At 47.1% G+C, this 16,294-nt stretch overlaps 2 protein-coding genes across 2 annotated transcripts; both read right to left on the minus strand.

Annotated features, from left to right (window-relative positions):
- Nucleotides 1-392: 392 nt before the first annotated feature.
- On the minus strand, nt 393-3,191 carry LOC144753924 (telethonin-like). The gene is made up of 2 exons (XM_078641452.1): nt 2,996-3,191; nt 393-807 (listed from the first exon to the last, which is right to left on the minus strand). Exons 1-2 carry the CDS (start codon nt 3,142-3,144, stop codon nt 393-395), a joined length of 564 nt encoding a protein of 187 aa, XP_078497578.1. The 5' UTR covers nt 3,145-3,191.
- A 10,987-nt stretch (nt 3,192-14,178) lies between these two features.
- Nucleotides 14,179-15,691, minus strand: LOC144753927 (telethonin-like). The gene is made up of 2 exons (XM_078641454.1): nt 15,472-15,691; nt 14,179-14,623 (listed from the first exon to the last, which is right to left on the minus strand). Exons 1-2 carry the CDS (start codon nt 15,618-15,620, stop codon nt 14,209-14,211), a joined length of 564 nt encoding a protein of 187 aa, XP_078497580.1. The 5' UTR covers nt 15,621-15,691; the 3' UTR covers nt 14,179-14,208.
- Between the last annotated feature and the right edge of the window lie 603 nt (nt 15,692-16,294).

A 16,294-nucleotide genomic window follows, 5' to 3' on the forward strand; every position in this document is an offset into this window, starting at 1 on the left:
GGTCTTGTTGATTGTTCTATGATTTTTGAGTGGAGGGCGACCCTGCCTGTTTCCCCTCTGGGCTCCAATTGTGGTTTATACTGGAGATACTGGAGCCTGTCTAGAGATCATTATTATGATTAGTAACCCAGACAAACCCCAGAAGTCCTGGCCTGAGTCCGTTTTCTTGGCCAGACCCACGCAATCAATTTTCCTGAACCCCGTACTCTCCCAGTCCATGCAACACGCCAACATCTTGAAGCAAAACACTTAAAAGTAAGGAAGGGTGCATTAAGTCAGTTTGAACCGGTTCTTTCTATTGTGTTCAACCACTGTGGGTCTTCTGGACAGGGAGGGTGGCAGGAACATCTCCCCAATATCCATGTGTGCCAGCTACTTGACCAGTCTGTCCCTCAACCTCTTCTGACCTCCTGGGACAAGGTTCTGGACAGGGACCGTGGCAGGGGTACCTTTCCAAACTCCACGTGTGGCATCTGCATGACCTGGGGAAGGTCCTTGGTGATTTCAGAGATCATCTTCTTGTCCCGGCACCGACCGTCGCCCGGGTGGCTCAAGGCCCTCTCAAACTCCATCATTCTGTGCAGTTCCTGAGGGGTGGGCACCCTCTCTGTCTTGCCACTCAGGTCCACAGGCTTGAAGATAGGCAGGGGCAGGGCCCGCTGGTAGGGTAGGTGGTACTCTGTCGGCACCTCACCGAGACGACCAAGCTTCATGACATTCCAGGGAGACCTCTGCACCAGGAATCGGACCTCGTGACTCTTGGTGTAGGTCTCCTTCCGATGGTCATCCGCTTCTCTCATACAACAGCTGTAGGAAGAGGAAAAGAGGCCATGAACAACTAAATCCCAATGTGTACCCCCATTATGCGAAATGTGCCATACGGCAAGATATACTCCATGTCAAAATCAACAATAGAGTGCTTCCTACTGGAGAATTTATACCTTAGTGCACTGCAGGAAGCAGTATATGTCAAATACTCTCATAATGTATTGGATTCATAGGGGAGCGTCTCCTAGTGAGGAAGCTATTACTGAGGGCTCCTTCCGGGCCCAAACATTTCCTAGGCCATAAAAAATCCAAAGAATGACAATATTGATCCTCCGACTGGCTGAGCTAGTCCGTTCAGGAGCCGAAATGTGTCACTCAAAATGGACAATCCAAAGTAAAGATGAATGACAGAGAGCTTCCTGATGCAGAGCCCACTCCTAGCGGCTTTTAGGACCTTACAACCTGGAATAGCTAAAGTACAGATGCTCCTACAGCCAAGGGAAGGTATTCCTAGGAGAACCAAAGAAGGAGTAAAGTGTGACAGATCCTGGGCAAAGCGATGTCAGCATCAGCACCAGATGGACTCCTGTTGAGCACGTTACCCAGAATGCAACACTCATAAGAAACTAGGCAAGACGCAATAACTGGGTAACTCATCAACTGAATCATCAGCTGCCAGGAAAGTGCCTAGTGCTCCGCTAAGCTGGGCTTGAGAAGGCACCGGAGTCTGCAGGAGGGGCTTATGTTGGCTGCAGCTTCCGCGTAAGTCATGCACGGTCACCATTATCGAGCACCTATTGAGCTCCAACAGCAGAAGGTACGAGTAATGTTCCTGGCAAGTCCATGGACAGAAATGAAGAGTGGTGTCTCTAGAAGAGGTTTTAGAGGGGGCACACTAACACACACACACTTACAAAGTTATATTGAAACATTTTAATCAAACATTTACATTTGTGAATTGCGTCAAAGAGTGCAATTTAAAGGTATATGGCTATATTTATGTATGTGTGTGGCAAGGTGTCGTGTATATTTCATAATTCTGTGCTGCCGCCTGGCATGGGGCAGCATTCAACAGCTGTGGTGGAGGGGCCCAATATGAATGGAACTGGGACAGGAGCCCCTTCAACTCACAGAAGCACCAGTGGAAATTAACTATCTTTCTGGATCTGAGAAGAGTAGGTAAAGGGGAAGGGAGCAAATCCTCACCCTGATCATGGGCCATACTCACTCACTCTAACACTCACGGCCCTCACCACCCTCTAAAGCCATATTCCATCACGCAGTGCGCCACTCATACAGTGCCACACTGACTCAGGCAGCCGGCCCACAAAGCCGCACTAACTAATACTGACTGGTTCCAGAGCTGCAGTCACCATCACCCAAGCAGACACACAGAGCCAAACTCACTCACACGAGCTTAAACTCCAACCAGAACCTGAGTCACACTCACTCCTCCAGCACCATTTAGGAGCCCTGCTAACCATGACAATACACTTACTCGTCCTTCGTCACGCACACTGCCCACCCAAAAACCTGCGCTTACCCTGGCTGGCTCGAGTAGAGGTACTCACATGTCCACATGCCTGAAGCCTGGCCCTACAGCCCATTCATTCAGACCCAATCATCAGTCATACACTCACTTTTCTCATACCCCATGCCCATCCCACAGTCATACAGCCACTTACCCTCCCGTATTGAATCTGCCCATCACCAGGACAACTCAGACTCATTGCGTATCACCATGCATAACTTACTTTCACTTCCCACTCACTCACCACCACCTGTCCTTAGACGTGATCTCAGACATCTACACTCGGGGACCCATGCTCACTTGCGCGCACTCACTTCTCCTGGCCTCCAGCCTGACCCATACTCGCTCATTATTTGTTCAGGATACCTATCTCTATGATCTGTAATCACTCACCTGACATTCTCACTCACTGTCTCACTGATTCTCCTCGCGGATTTGCTCTCTCTCTCTCTCTCTCTCTCTCTCTCTCTCCCTCTCTCTCCCTCTCTCTCTCTGTCTCTCCTTCTCTATGCCATATTACCTCAGTCTATCCTCCTCTCGTGCTCACAACTCATGTCTTACATTGTAAGTCATTCTCAGTTCCATACCCTCTCATACCGCACAAACTCGCACTTTCACTCACACTCCCGCCACACTAAAACCACTCTCCCACTCACCCACTTACCCTGTCCATCCCACAGACCCTCACTCACTCACCCCTTCTCAGCTCTGCTGGACAGACTGAGGTCCCTCCACTCGGCCGTGTAGAGCTCCCTCCGGGCCTTGTTCTCTTCCTGCACCTGGCAGCTCAGCTCTGCTGCATTCAGCATCCCTGCACCCCGCTGGACCACAGTGCACCCCGACATCTCTACGGCGTCCGTCTGTCTGTCTGTTCTTCTGCTCCTGACTATGTCTGTCTCTTTGTCTTTCTGTTTCGCCGCTTGCCTGGGTGTCTCTACAGTCTGTCTGGTGGTTTCTCTGTGCCTGTCTGTCTGCTTGGAGCGCTTCTCAGCTGTGACCCGCCCTCCCTGTCTCTGCCCTCCCTCCGGTCTCTTATACAGGCCGCCGCTGCTATTCCCGGCCCGGGCTGTAATGTGCTATATCTGACCGGACACCCATGTGCTGGGAAGCCCGGATACAGGACACGCTGTGACTGCACCCGCCTCACTCACTGAGTCACCGAGCCCCCTGCTGACGTCAGAGAGGCATTCACACATAACACACTCCTTACTGTCACCGTCCGCATACCAGCGCTGCTCACCACCAACACTCCTTCACACTCTCCAGTCACCACATGAAATAGTAAACATTTGATTAAAAGCGCCAGATATGGGCCCTGGAGAGAAATCTTGAAAAATGACACGCATTGGTTAAGCCAATAGGTCTCGATTTTGAGGCTGATTCATTTTGCCAGTGGTTTTATATGATTCTTTACAGCCTCCTTGAAGCTGTGCAGTGGCAACAGAAAGCAAACACAAACAAGTGTTTTGCCTAAACAAGAGCTATTGGCTTTGCCAATGTCTTTTAGCTGTGTTTTATACCAGTGTGGAGTGGAGTAGAGTAGAGTGGCATGGAGTGGCATGGAGTAGAGTAGAGTAGAGTGCAGTAAATTGGCTTGGAGTGGCATAGAGTGAAGTTGCATAGAGTGGAGTGGTGTGGAGTGGAGTGGCGTGGAGTGGCGTAGAGTAGCGTGGAGTTGATTGGCATAGAGGAGAGTAGTGTAGAGTGTGATGGCATAGAGCGGAGTGGGCATAGAGTAGAGTTGAGCAGAATGGAGTGGTGTAGGGTGGAGTGAGGTACACTAGTGTGGAGTGTCATGAAGTGATGTGGAGTGGATTAGAGTAGATTGGAGTGGCATAGTTTAGAGTAGTGTGGAATGGCATAGAGTGGAGTAGGGTGGCTTTGAGTGGAGTAGGGTAGAGTAGAGTGGCATAGAGTAGTGTGGAATGATGTGGCATAGAGTAGAATGGCATAGAGTGGCACTGTGTGTAGTGGAGTGGCGTAGAGTAGAGTGCAGTGAAGTGGCTTAGAGTGGCATACAGTAGAGTGGAGTAGCATGGATTGACGTAGAGTGGAGTGGAGTGGCATAGAGTAGAGTGCAGTGCTGTAGAGTAGAGTAAAGTGGCATAGAGTGTAGTAGCATAGCCTGCGGTCGCATACAGTGCAGTGGCGTAGAGTAGATTGATGCAGAGTAGAGTGGTGCAGAGTAGAGTGGTGCAAAATAGAGTGGTACAGAGTACAGTGGTGCAGCGTACAGCGGCGTAGAGTAGAGTGGCATAGAGTGCAGTGGCATAGAGGGTAGTGGTGAGGAGTGTAGTGGTGCAGAGCTGAGTACAAGGGTATAGAGTGCAGTGGCCAATGGTAGAGTGGTGCAGAGTAGAGTGCAGTGGTGTAGAATGCATTGATGTACAGTAAAGTGGTGCAAAGTAGAGTACAGTGGTGTTGACTGCAGTGGCATAAAGTGCAGCAGAGTAGAGTACAGTGGCGTAGGCTGGAGTGGTGCAGTGCAAGGGTGTGGGAGGAAAAAGAAGCAACATGGAAAAGGAATAGAAGCTGCATAGACGGGCATATTGGGGATGGACTGAAAACCAAGCACTCATATGGAGTGCTTGAACACAAAGGGAAAAGTAGCTCAAAAAACGGGAGTAGTGGATGTACACAAGTACTAGGTCTATTCTCCTGGGGAGGGCCAAACACAAGAAGAGAACCTGACGCCTTCATGAGGTGACAAACAGGAGCGAAGAAAATGAAATCAATGCTGAAACTAACTAATGGTAAGCTATGAGTGGGTTTGGTCTGAGAGAAGGGGTGTCGACTGTCGAGTGGGCTGCAGTGGTGTTGAGAAAGAATTTTTAAAGCGGGAATTCCTTAATGATATATGTTTTTGATATCATATATATATATATATTTTTAATTCAAGGCAACATTTTTGCATTACGCTGTTGACATATTTCAATGTACTTTTAAACTTGCACTTAGCACTTTAATGGACTTGATTGTCTAAATAAAGCATCTACACAGTGGTGCTCAGTGTATCAGTGTGGTCCATTGTGAACTGGTTAGTGCTGGTGTATTTTATGCATGCACGCTCATGTGCTCACAGTGAGACTTTGGCCTGCCCTCACTCCTTCTGTCTAACAACACATGGTTTGGCTCTAATCAGCAAGGCTGAGCATCTAATCAAAATACAACAAATACCTTGACCGTACTGATTCTTATCCTGAGAGACAAATCATCAAGGTGACCGCAACCAAATTAATGTCAACCTCCTCGAAAATTATTCAAATTTTTTTTTTTTAAAAGAGTGGGGGATTCCACTTGTAGGGTTACTGCCCCTGCTTCTGTTGGAGGGTAGTGACTATATATTAGAAAAATATGCTAATCGCTCCTTCACAGGTATGTGGAAGCTGATACTGGCCACATTGGTTTCGATTGAATTGACAATATACCAAAATGGAATTGAGTTTTTATGAGTAGAGGCTGAGTTCAGTTGTCTACAATTTCTTCTTTCATATCTTTGCGCCTAGTATGTAAAGCACGCATATATTCAGCACCGCACACAGCTACTAGAATTTTCTCCCTTGGATTATTGACCACAACCCTTCCTAATTGCCTACAGGTGATAAAAGAAGCTATATTAAATAATCCTGAAGAGGCTGCTTCCTTTGCGATTAGATATATTAAACCTGGTCTCTGGAATAAAACAAACACCTTATCCAGAAAAAATTGACTTAAAAATAATTCTGTTAACTTCCATTGATATTGCAAGCGGACACTCAGAATAACTCTTTAATTAGATTATTAATCGGGATGAGTGACCAGCACTGAGATACTCCTTTCAAGAGTGAGTTGTGCACAATATCAAGATACCAAAATAAAAATAAATAAATACCTAACTCAATGAATATTCGGGAATAAGTTAGCCAGCTACTCTTACATGTGCGCTTCAAACGAAAGGGACACTCCTCATTGCTGCCAATCAGCCCACCCTCACACTCAGTTCGGCAGATAGTAGAAAATAAAATGGTAATAAAATAATTTATTACCATTTTATTTACCACTTTTTCTGCTGCAGTGTGAGGGGCAACGCTCCTCCAATCCCATGGAGGAACCGTTGCTGGTCAGATTTATGCCTGGTACGAACTAGTGGGTGGGAATGGCTCTTGGGCATGCCCTAACCAATCGGATAAAAGATCGTGCTTTCAGTTTTTCGAGATGGTAAAGTCTTTGGCCATATTAAAAGAGGGCTCTGAGGGCTGGGTGTGTGTATGCGGAATGCATTATGGTAATCCTAGTAATCTGCAGTTCTGGCTTCAGTGCGCCAATGTAAGTACAAGGCTCACTTAGAGAACAGTTAGACATAATCTGCATTGAATACCATGGGATAACAAAATAGTAGGGCGTCTAAAATACATGTGATGCTAAGGCTTTAACGAGGCAGGTATTAAAAAAAATTACATTATTAAGACAAGCAGAAAGGTATATGAAATTTTACGTACTAGGCCCCTTCTTTTCACAGTGGAGTGCCATTTTGTTAGTTTGATAGGGAGTATCTTGATCAGTTCAGTTTTAAATTCTTGACTGTTAAATGTTTAATCATCATTCTCAATATATCAGACATGGGCAACACCAATATTAATATAAGCACGTTGGATGATGCAAAAACTCAGTTAAATAAAAACATAAAGGTTTAACACTACAAGACGCACTGCTATAACTATTTCAAAAAACGTCAATCCCCATTTTCCAAATATCCCAGGAATCCAAGACCAGAGGCCGCTCCTGGTTAAGAAGGGGCCACTCTGAATCTCATGTAAGTCTGTTACTTTGCTTTGAATGATGTGCATTTAGGTGGAGTAGTGTGGCTCACTGGTTAGAGGTGGCAGACCCAGGAGCAGAAGTCAGCCCAGGACCAGGGTTCAATTCCCGACCCCGCAGGGTTGTGGACTCGGGTCAGTGGACTCGATAATTCTCGCTTCAGTGCTTACTCTAATCAGGGGTTCCACTTGGCAACTCTGGGCATTAGCTTGCCTAATCTCCACAACGGCACCATCAATTCCGGGGATGCCTGGCTCCACCTTGGGGACTCCCAGCAGGGACCATCCCACAGGGAAAGCTAGGACAGGTTCCCCAGAGTTATACAGCGCCAGGAAACCTACGGACGGGTAGCAGTGCGCTTTACAAGCTCAAATACATTTACATTTGTACAAGGACACCAAGGAGTTGCCTGTGAAATTAGTGCAATATTGAGTCCCTTTTGTGTCACAAACCCATCCCCTACTTTGGCTGCAAGGACATAGTGCAGGGTATTTTATTGTGCAAGAGAATTATTTTCTAGGCGTCGAGCTGATCAGTTATCAGGCCTAAAGAAATGGCTGTAGAATTGACTACTACCTCCAATGTTTAAGCAGTGTGTCTTGTCTCTCTGATGACAACACAACATAATTAGGAAACAAAATGGAGAAGGATCTATTTGCTTCAGAAACCTCATGGTCCACCAGCCATTGTATAAAGGGATGAATGTCAGTGTCAGATGCAAGGAGCACATAACTGGCATAAGAAACTCCCAGCCCAGGCTCAGAGCGGCCAGGGATAGGCCTTCCATCCACAGATGAGCTGTGCACACTCCTTTCAATATCCTCAGCTGGTGGGAGAATGGTATTCAGAGGGAGCTGCTTCGTGATGTATGGCCTCTAAAACAGTGTCACATTCACTTTGGCCCCCAACAGACTCCAGTTAGTTGTCTCTCAGTGTTCGTGAAAATGCCCCGTTCAGAGAAGGCAAGGTGAGTAACTTCGGACAAATGGTAGCTGATGGGATTATTACAATCTTCAAGACCCAGCCAGGACTCAGAGGAGGTGGCGGCACCTTCCAGCAGTTTGGTTCCATGGTAAAACAGTTCACGACAAGTTGCATTTTTGCAGAGGGACAGTCTATTCAATGGTGCACTCCGCAAGACATCTGTGGGCAAATGAGTGAAGACCCAGAATGAAGAAACAATATTTGTTTGGTGATATGTCTCAAGCAAAACCAAGTACTCGTTGTTCTCATTCACAGAGCAGCGGCTCCATTCCAGAACAGGTGCTGGAGTGCAGGAGTCCGATGCCGAGGGCAGCGGTGAAGACAGCGGCAAGACCCAGAGAGGGATCCAGTGTTCAGGATACAGTCGTTCACCTTATCCAGAGATGATAACAATGAGGGGTGATGGGTGGATCGTTGCACGGCTGCGGGGAGCAGATAGAGCTGTGAGCCTGGACGCCCGGTCCACTTGCAGGAGACTAGGCCGCTGCATGAGCAGCTCCAACGGGGGCTCTTGCTTAGGTTCAGTACAAGTCCCAAGATGGGCATTGATGGACCAGCGTCACAAGGAGGTCCAGTGTGCTTTCACCGGGAGGAATGAAACCTCGTTGGCATTCCACAACACTTCACAGCTGTGGGGCTGATAAGCAAAATGAAACGAGGGCCACCCAATGGACTTCCTCTAATGGACCCAGAGAGACTTCAGATAAACAGTCAGGGGAGGCAGCTTGAACCTGAGAATGGACCTGTAGAAACAACTACATTGTCTGCCGTATTTGAGGACAGTGTCATTCTTAGAACTATGTTGATGCAGGAGACTGATAACAGCAACAGTTTGTATCAAGACAACGTGGCAGTGGAAAGGCGCTGAGTTTTGGTGTTGAGAACAGAGTGGGGACCATCGACAATCAGGGTGGAACTCAAATCAATATTTTCTGATGCTTCAACAAGATGGGCGGCATAGGCTATTAAGAAGAGGTGTGGATTGAGCCCCTCTGCTCCAGGATTTAAAGGAGTAGAATAGCATGCAACAGGCGTTTTATCGTCCCCATGATCACCTACAGTACCTAAGGACAAATCCATCACTTTCATGACAATACAGAGTAAATGTTTTCACATAATCAGGGCGCCTGAGGGGATGCGCAGAGGCAAGAGCTTGCTTTATCTGTACAAAAGAATGTTCGGCCTTTCAAGACATTAGAAAGGTTCAAGGATGTCTTTTCTGGCATAATTCACCATGGGAATTGCCATAGTGATATACACAAAGAAGCATTGTCTGCAAAACTTGGCCACACCCGTGAAAGTTAATTCCTGGGAGATGGTTACTAATCCGGACAATTTACAGATTGCTTCAAACTGTTTTGATTATAAGTGGCCATTTACGGTGGAAATCTCACTGTCAGGGATGTAAGGAGTTCTCACTGTTTTTATGGATGTACTAGACTCCACACGCATAAAAAGAGACCATGAGACTGTGGAGACCATAATGTGACTTTAGAAGTGCTGTCAACTTTAGCGTCCTACTCATTACATCAAGGAAACTGTTCCATCGGAAAGGTCTTTGGCTCATGCGAGAGCAGCTTCAGGATTGGCCGCAGGGCAGGCTGGGAGCAGGTGTGCAGGACCAGAAGCAGGAAGAGCACAAAGTGGCGGGAGACTGCGGTGGCATTAAGGTATGTTTATTTTATTTATTTATTTTTGTCTCCGAACCCTCCCCATCTCCCTCCTCACTCCTCCGGTCCGGCCCTCCCCCCCCATATTGGCAGGGGACGGGCTACTACTGGGCTCCTCCAGGTCAGCACCCAGTGCGGCTGCACCGGTCGCACCGCCCTATAACTGGCCCTGTCTCCAGCCCCAATTAATAACTTTTACCAAAGCCAAGTATTCACGCTTATGTCAGTTCCGAGGGATGACTCTCTTCCGTCCCAAGGGTTCACTCTTCCCAGCGCTATGTCTCTCTCTCTTCGGCTCCACAGACTCAATTTCTTGCCTTAAGTACTCGCTCTTTTTAGTGGTAAATTGCTCACTTTGATCACTTTCAAAAAATCTCTCTCTGCAACTACAATAATTCACTCTCAGCAGCCTAATGGACTCATTTTCCTCACTTCAGAGACTCACTGTCCAGTGGCATAGCTAGGCCTTTTTGTCGCTCACGGCGGTCCCAGCCTTTGCTAGACGGCGGCCGCAAGAGCGTGCCTGGGGGTGCTAGCGAACAAAACCTGCGCTTTCTGCCCCACACGGCCTCAGATAAAAGGGTGGGAGGTCGCAGCTCCCAAAACTCGTGCCGCCCCCTCCCATTGCACCACTTGCTACGCCACTGTCACTGTCCAGACTGAAGGACTCACATTTTGGCTTCAAGGATGTACTTTCCAACCATAAGGACTAACTCTGTTGAGGCCCAAGAGCTCACGCTCTTCGGCCTAAAGGACTCACTCTCTCCAGCCCCAGTGATTTACTCTCTCCATCCTCAAGGACTCACTCTTTTCAGCCCCAATGACTCACTCTCCATATCCAAGGATTCATTCTCTTCCGCCTCAAGCACTCTGTCTCATATGCCTCCCAGGTTGACTCTCTTGCCCCAAGGGCTCGCTCTCCTCAGGCTCAAGGACTCATTCTGTTCACCACCAAAGGACTCACTCTCTTCAACATCTTGAACTCTCTGCAACCCAAAGAACTCACACTCTCCAGCCCAAAGGTCTCGGGCTGATTGGCGGCCATGGACTCACTGTTTAAACTTACAAACTCACTCTCTGACCTCAGGGTTGCACTCTTCAGATCCAAGGAATGACTCTCTCCAGCTTTGGGAACTCACTATTCCCCTATCCTGATACAGCTCCATGTCCTCCCCTTGCCTCCCTACATCATCTTCAATCCAAGGTGCATTTTTTACAAAGCCATCTCAGCGGCACCCATCTTTATACGGCAGACAAGCCTATACCCTCTCTGGTGACTCTTGGCACAACCGCAGCCAGCGCATCATGAAACTGCAGACTAGGAAGTATAAAAAAGATATATTCCATCGATGCACCCAGGGTTCGGAACAACATTCCCGGATCCATCAGGACAGCTACAGCGCTGCTCCAATTGAGAAAGAGTTGAAAACTCACCTCTCTGAAGAACACACCACCACAATCCATTCATAGCCACACACCAGCGACTCTCCTACCGCTTGTTGACTTTAAACTTGCTTTTACCATGTACAGCGCTTCGCTGAGGTTTGGCTAGGTTCACACTATAGAAATACCACATACACATACACACACACACACACATTCTCTCTCTAGACCCAAATTACTCACTCTGTAGCCCGCAGTACTCACTCTCTCTACCCTCATACATTTAGTGTTTTATGGCCTCTGCTCCTAAGCTTAGTCCTAAAATATCTGGCCGGAGAAGTTTTCTCGCTTCCCCTCTGCCTCCCATGTCTGTTCTTCTGACCCCCCCCCCCCCCCCCCGCACTCCTAAACTACTTCCACAGTGCTTAATTATCCTTCTCCCCTGCTTTTATCCGTACAAATTTGTCTCTAAAGCTGATTCTGGGTACAAAGGGATCAAGTTTATTTAATCTTTCATTTTACAAATGGCTGAGACTTCCGTCCCTACAGATACCGGGACAACAGAGACTTTACATATTCCCTGAGTCCGAACCTGTCTGCAGAGGGCTGTAGAGATTTAAAAGTACACACAACATATACCCCCTCAGTACAATTTAAACCAATAACAAGTATATACAGACCATCATTTATACAGATTAGCAAAAAGCAGCATTTATTTTTTAAGTCATAAACCTGAGAGGTAAAATAAGCACATAGAAAGCATAGCAACGGGCCACACTTTGGGCAAATGTAAGGTTTTTAGCGGGGTACAACATGTTGAGCACAGTTCTGATACTTTGCATTAGTGGATACCACACATTGGACACAGTTCTGATATTTTGCTTTAGTGGACACCACTTGTTGGACACAGTTCTGATATTACAAATTAATAAAACACTGCATTCTGGGCAAAAGCCTGATAACAAATTGTTGTCGGATAACACTTATTAGGCGAAAGTATAATATTCAGCATTATTAAATGTGGAGCACATCGAAAGCAGATTCAGGTAAACATTATTTTTGGTTAAGAAATCTTTGCCTTATGTATTAAAGCATTTTTCCATAGACACATAATGGATAAAACCCTTTGAAACATGTATCCCTTAGAACAGAAATGTCTGTTTCACCAACTAAAACAAATTATTTCTTGCTGATAGAATTAAATATTCAACTTTTTATCTTTCAGCGCACAATTGATTGTTACCAAAATAAAAGAAAAATCACAATCATGGGACAGGAATTCATAAGTGTTACCGTGTTGTGTTGAGTGTTTACGAGACAAGCTTTTGGGATTTGGGATTGAAAGTATGCTTTCCAGAGATGGTACAATGGATTGCTAAGGAAGGTGGAACTCGGGTGCTCTACTAGCTGTCCAGAATGAACAATGTCGCCATGAGAGTGGTTGGTACTTGTTGAAGTAACACTTTATATACTGTACACATTTAAGACTCTGGGGGTAACCAACGCACAGCGATGAGAAGTTGGGTGCTGCGCGATATGATCGATTAAGCAGGTACCACTGAGTTGAGAAACAATAACGCTTAGCACCTACAGGCCAAGAGGGAGTAAAACTTGTGTGTGCACTAACACACCTGGACAACATTGTTTTGGACATTTGTTGCTGTACTGCCCCCTCCCTTCAGCTCAGTGCCTTGGAGTCGAGTACAGAATCCACCATCCTATGTCCTCGAATAGTTATCTTTCATTCGGTCACCGCCACAGTACCGAGGATAAACCCACCCAGTTTTCCTATCTACCGCATAATTCCTTCTTATCCCACCCACCTTCCTGACCTTTGTGAAGCCTCATCACCCACCATGTCTTTATTATTCAGCATTTATTCTATTTTATTTACATTTTCAGCACATGCCCAATCAAGCTCTACAAAAGTCCAGAGATCTGTCTCCTCATTTTTATTCATGCCACAAACTCTTCTCTTCTCTCCCCTTTACTCCAGGTGCCACTTCTCTCTCCTTTTGAGACTATCAGCCCTCCTCTGCTCTACCCCCTTTCTTAACCATGTTCAATGCCTGCACCCATCTCCAGTTATTGCTGCTTTCCCCTCTTCTGATTGGTCTGCCTTCCCTAGCTATGAACCATTATGTGATGAGCAGTAATGTTCCCCCAGATAGCACTGTCTTCCCCTCTTCTGGATGGATTACTCTCCTGTGTGATGCACCTCTTCTATTTATTTTTAATTCTCCCACCTGCCTCTCCTTTAATCTTCCCTTTTCTTCTCATGCCTCTGTTCATCTTGTGGCCCTACCTCAGCTTTCCTCCCGTTCAGTCTAAAGTAGCACTTTCTTTACTCCATCTTCAGCACCTGCTGCCTGGCTCCTCCTACCTTTTACTGTTGCTTTCACTTCCTACTTCTCAGTCTCTGGATTCCTCTTCTCTCTGTTTCTTCCTTTAATCTTTGCTCATCTCCCTTAGTTCTCCTTCTTATTGTAATTGTTTGCCTCTTCTTTGCCCCCCGCCCTCTTTCAGTCACTTATGTACTTCTCTCATTTTCTTTTACAGGCATTTCTTCAGTCCCTTCCATTTTTTCTGACCACGGAATTCTACCTTAACTCCTAGTTTATCAACTTAATCTATTCATTTATTGATTGACTGTTTTTAACACTGTAAAACTCTATGGACAAAACATTTTAAATAAAATTTAGTAGTAAAAAATAACCAATGTGACCAGGAGGGCTTGGAGCCTGTCTAAAGCTCATTAACATGTTTAGTTGTCCAAGACAAACCCCACAAGTCCTAGTAAACCTTCCTGGATTCAGTCGGCTTCCTTGATCAGACCCTCTCAGTTGAGTTCTTGAACCCCGCCGTTTGCCAGTCCACGCAGTCTGACGTGACACAGAACACAAGGAAGGAGTCCAGGTTTACGCAGATGTAGGTGGCTTTATCTCCAAGAAGAGCCAGAAGAGCAGCTGTGGAAGGCAAAGGAAGAAAACGACCTGAAGGACAAGCTTCTGGACCGGGACTGTGGTAGGGGCAGCTTCCAATGTCCATGTGTGCCAGCTGCCTGCTGGTCTATCCTTAGCCTCGTCTGGCCTCCTGGGACAAGGTTCTGGACAGGGACCGTGGCAGGGGCACCTTTCGAAACTCCATGTGTGGCATCTGCATGACCTGGGGAAGATCCTTGGTGATTTCAGAGATCATCTTCTTGTCCTGGCACAGACCGTCGGCCGGGTGGCTCAAGGCCCTCTCGAACGCCATCATTCTGCTCAGCTCCTGAGGGGTGGGCACCCTCTCTGTCTTGCCACTCAGGTCCACAGGCTTGAAGATAGGCAGGGGCAGGGCCCGCTGGTAGGGTAGGTGGTACTCTGTCTGCACCTCCCCGAGACGACCAAGCTTCATGACGTTCCACGGAGACCTCTGCACCAGGAATCGGACTTCGTGACACTTGGTGTAGGTCTCCTTCCGATGGTCATCGGCTTCTCTCATACAACAGCTGTAGGAAGAGAGCAAAAGTGTCAGAGACCTTTAACAGCTGAAGCGCTATGTGCACCCAAGACAATAAATCATGCCTCAGATCAAGAATAACCCAGTGTTACAACCAACAATCAAGGACTTCTTACTAAAGAACTTATACCTAGCTGAATCACAGGAATCTATATGTGTTATAGACCATGGACAACCAAGTGTAAGCAATTCTTGGTACAGTGACTTCTAGTGGGGACGCCATTGCTCCACTTGTCACTGATGGACACCTATTGGGCTGCATCAGCAGCAGCTTGGACTAATGTAAGTTGGTGAGTAATTCTGGGCAGGTGCATAGACAGAAATGATCAATGCTGTCGCCAAAAGTGATTTGTAGGCCGGGCCTGCAGTGGGTCACAGATGAAACTGCTTGAGAAAATTGCAGTGTGTTCTGATGTATTTATTTGTATTTACATAGTGCTTAATAATCCTGACAAGGTGTTGAAGTGCTTTATTCCTATCCCTCTCGTTCAGTTGCCCTGAGTATCTCCCAGACTCCTTTTTAAATATTCTGCAAGAATTCTTATGATCTTTGTTTGAAAAATAAAGTTGTTTAAACCGTATATGCCTTTGGAAATACTATTGGGGCAGTTAAAAAAACAATTTTATAATTGTGTAAAGTATTATGCGCTATGATATGTATTAATGATAACATGTGTTCGCTCCGAAAGGCCCCATCCTTACTCGCCCCTCCCTTCACTCAGACCTCACTCTCCGCCCCTACTTGCACTTTGGATGTACATTCCCTCACCCCCTTGAGCATTCCCCAGGCCTCCCATCTCCCGCTACCCCTCCCCATACCTTCACTCACTCACTCACCCCTTCTCGTCTCTGGTGGACAGACTGAGGTCCCTCCACTCCGCCATGTAGAGCTCCCTCCGGGCCTTGTTCTCTTCCTGCACCTGGCAGCTCAGCTCAGCTGCACTCAGCATCCCTGCACCCCGCTGGACCACAGTGCACCCCGACATCTCTGCGGCGTCCGTCTGTCTGTCTGTTCTTCTGCTTCTGGTATATGAAGTGATTCTGTCTGTCTCTATTATTTTTCTCGCCGTCTCTCTAGCCGCTTGTCTGTCTTTGCAGTCAGTCTGTCGGTTTCTGTGACCAGTCTGTCTCTTTCTGTCTGTCTGCTTGGAGCCTCCTCAGCTGTGACCCACCCTCTGTGTCTCTGCTCTGCCCACCCTCCGGTCTCTTATACAGGCCGCCGCTGCTATTCCAGGCCCGGGCTGTAATGTGCTATGTCTGACCGGACACCCGTGTGCTGGGAAGCCCGGATACAGGACACGCTGTGACTGCACCAGCCTCACTCACTGAGTCACCGAGCCCCCTGCTGACGTCAGAGAGGCATTCACACATAACACACTCCTTACTGGCACCGTCCGCATACCAGCGCCGCCCACCACCAACATTACTTTCCACACTCCAGCCACCACAGCAGATAGTAGAGACTTCCAATAACAGTGACATACATGGGACCCGAAGAGAACCCAAAACAAGAAGCAATCACGATAAGTATCGCTTTTGGGAACTATTAGCTTTGCCAATGCGTTTAGTTATGTTGTGCAGCATGGCCAGGAAAACAAACAAAAAAAGACTCGATGACATGACATGAGTAGCCGTGTCGTTGTGTAGACACGCGCTCCTA

The sequence above is a fragment of the Lissotriton helveticus genome, chromosome 5_1 (assembly GCF_964261635.1).
Source record: "Lissotriton helveticus chromosome 5_1, aLisHel1.1, whole genome shotgun sequence".
NCBI lineage: Eukaryota > Metazoa > Chordata > Amphibia > Caudata > Salamandridae > Lissotriton > Lissotriton helveticus.

Bases quoted from the DNA above. Each gene is read 5' to 3' on its own strand.
- LOC144753924 (XM_078641452.1), bottom strand. From the start codon at position 3,144: ATGTCGGGGTGCACTGTGGTCCAGCGGGGTGCAGGGATGCTGAATGCA. The intron at 808-2,995 runs GTGAGTGAGTGA...CTCTTCCTACAG, and splicing joins TCCAGCAGAGCTGAGAAGGG to CTGTTGTATGAGAGAAGCGG.
- LOC144753927 (XM_078641454.1), bottom strand. From the start codon at position 15,620: ATGTCGGGGTGCACTGTGGTCCAGCGGGGTGCAGGGATGCTGAGTGCA. The intron at 14,624-15,471 runs GTGAGTGAGTGA...CTCTTCCTACAG, and splicing joins TCCACCAGAGACGAGAAGGG to CTGTTGTATGAGAGAAGCCG.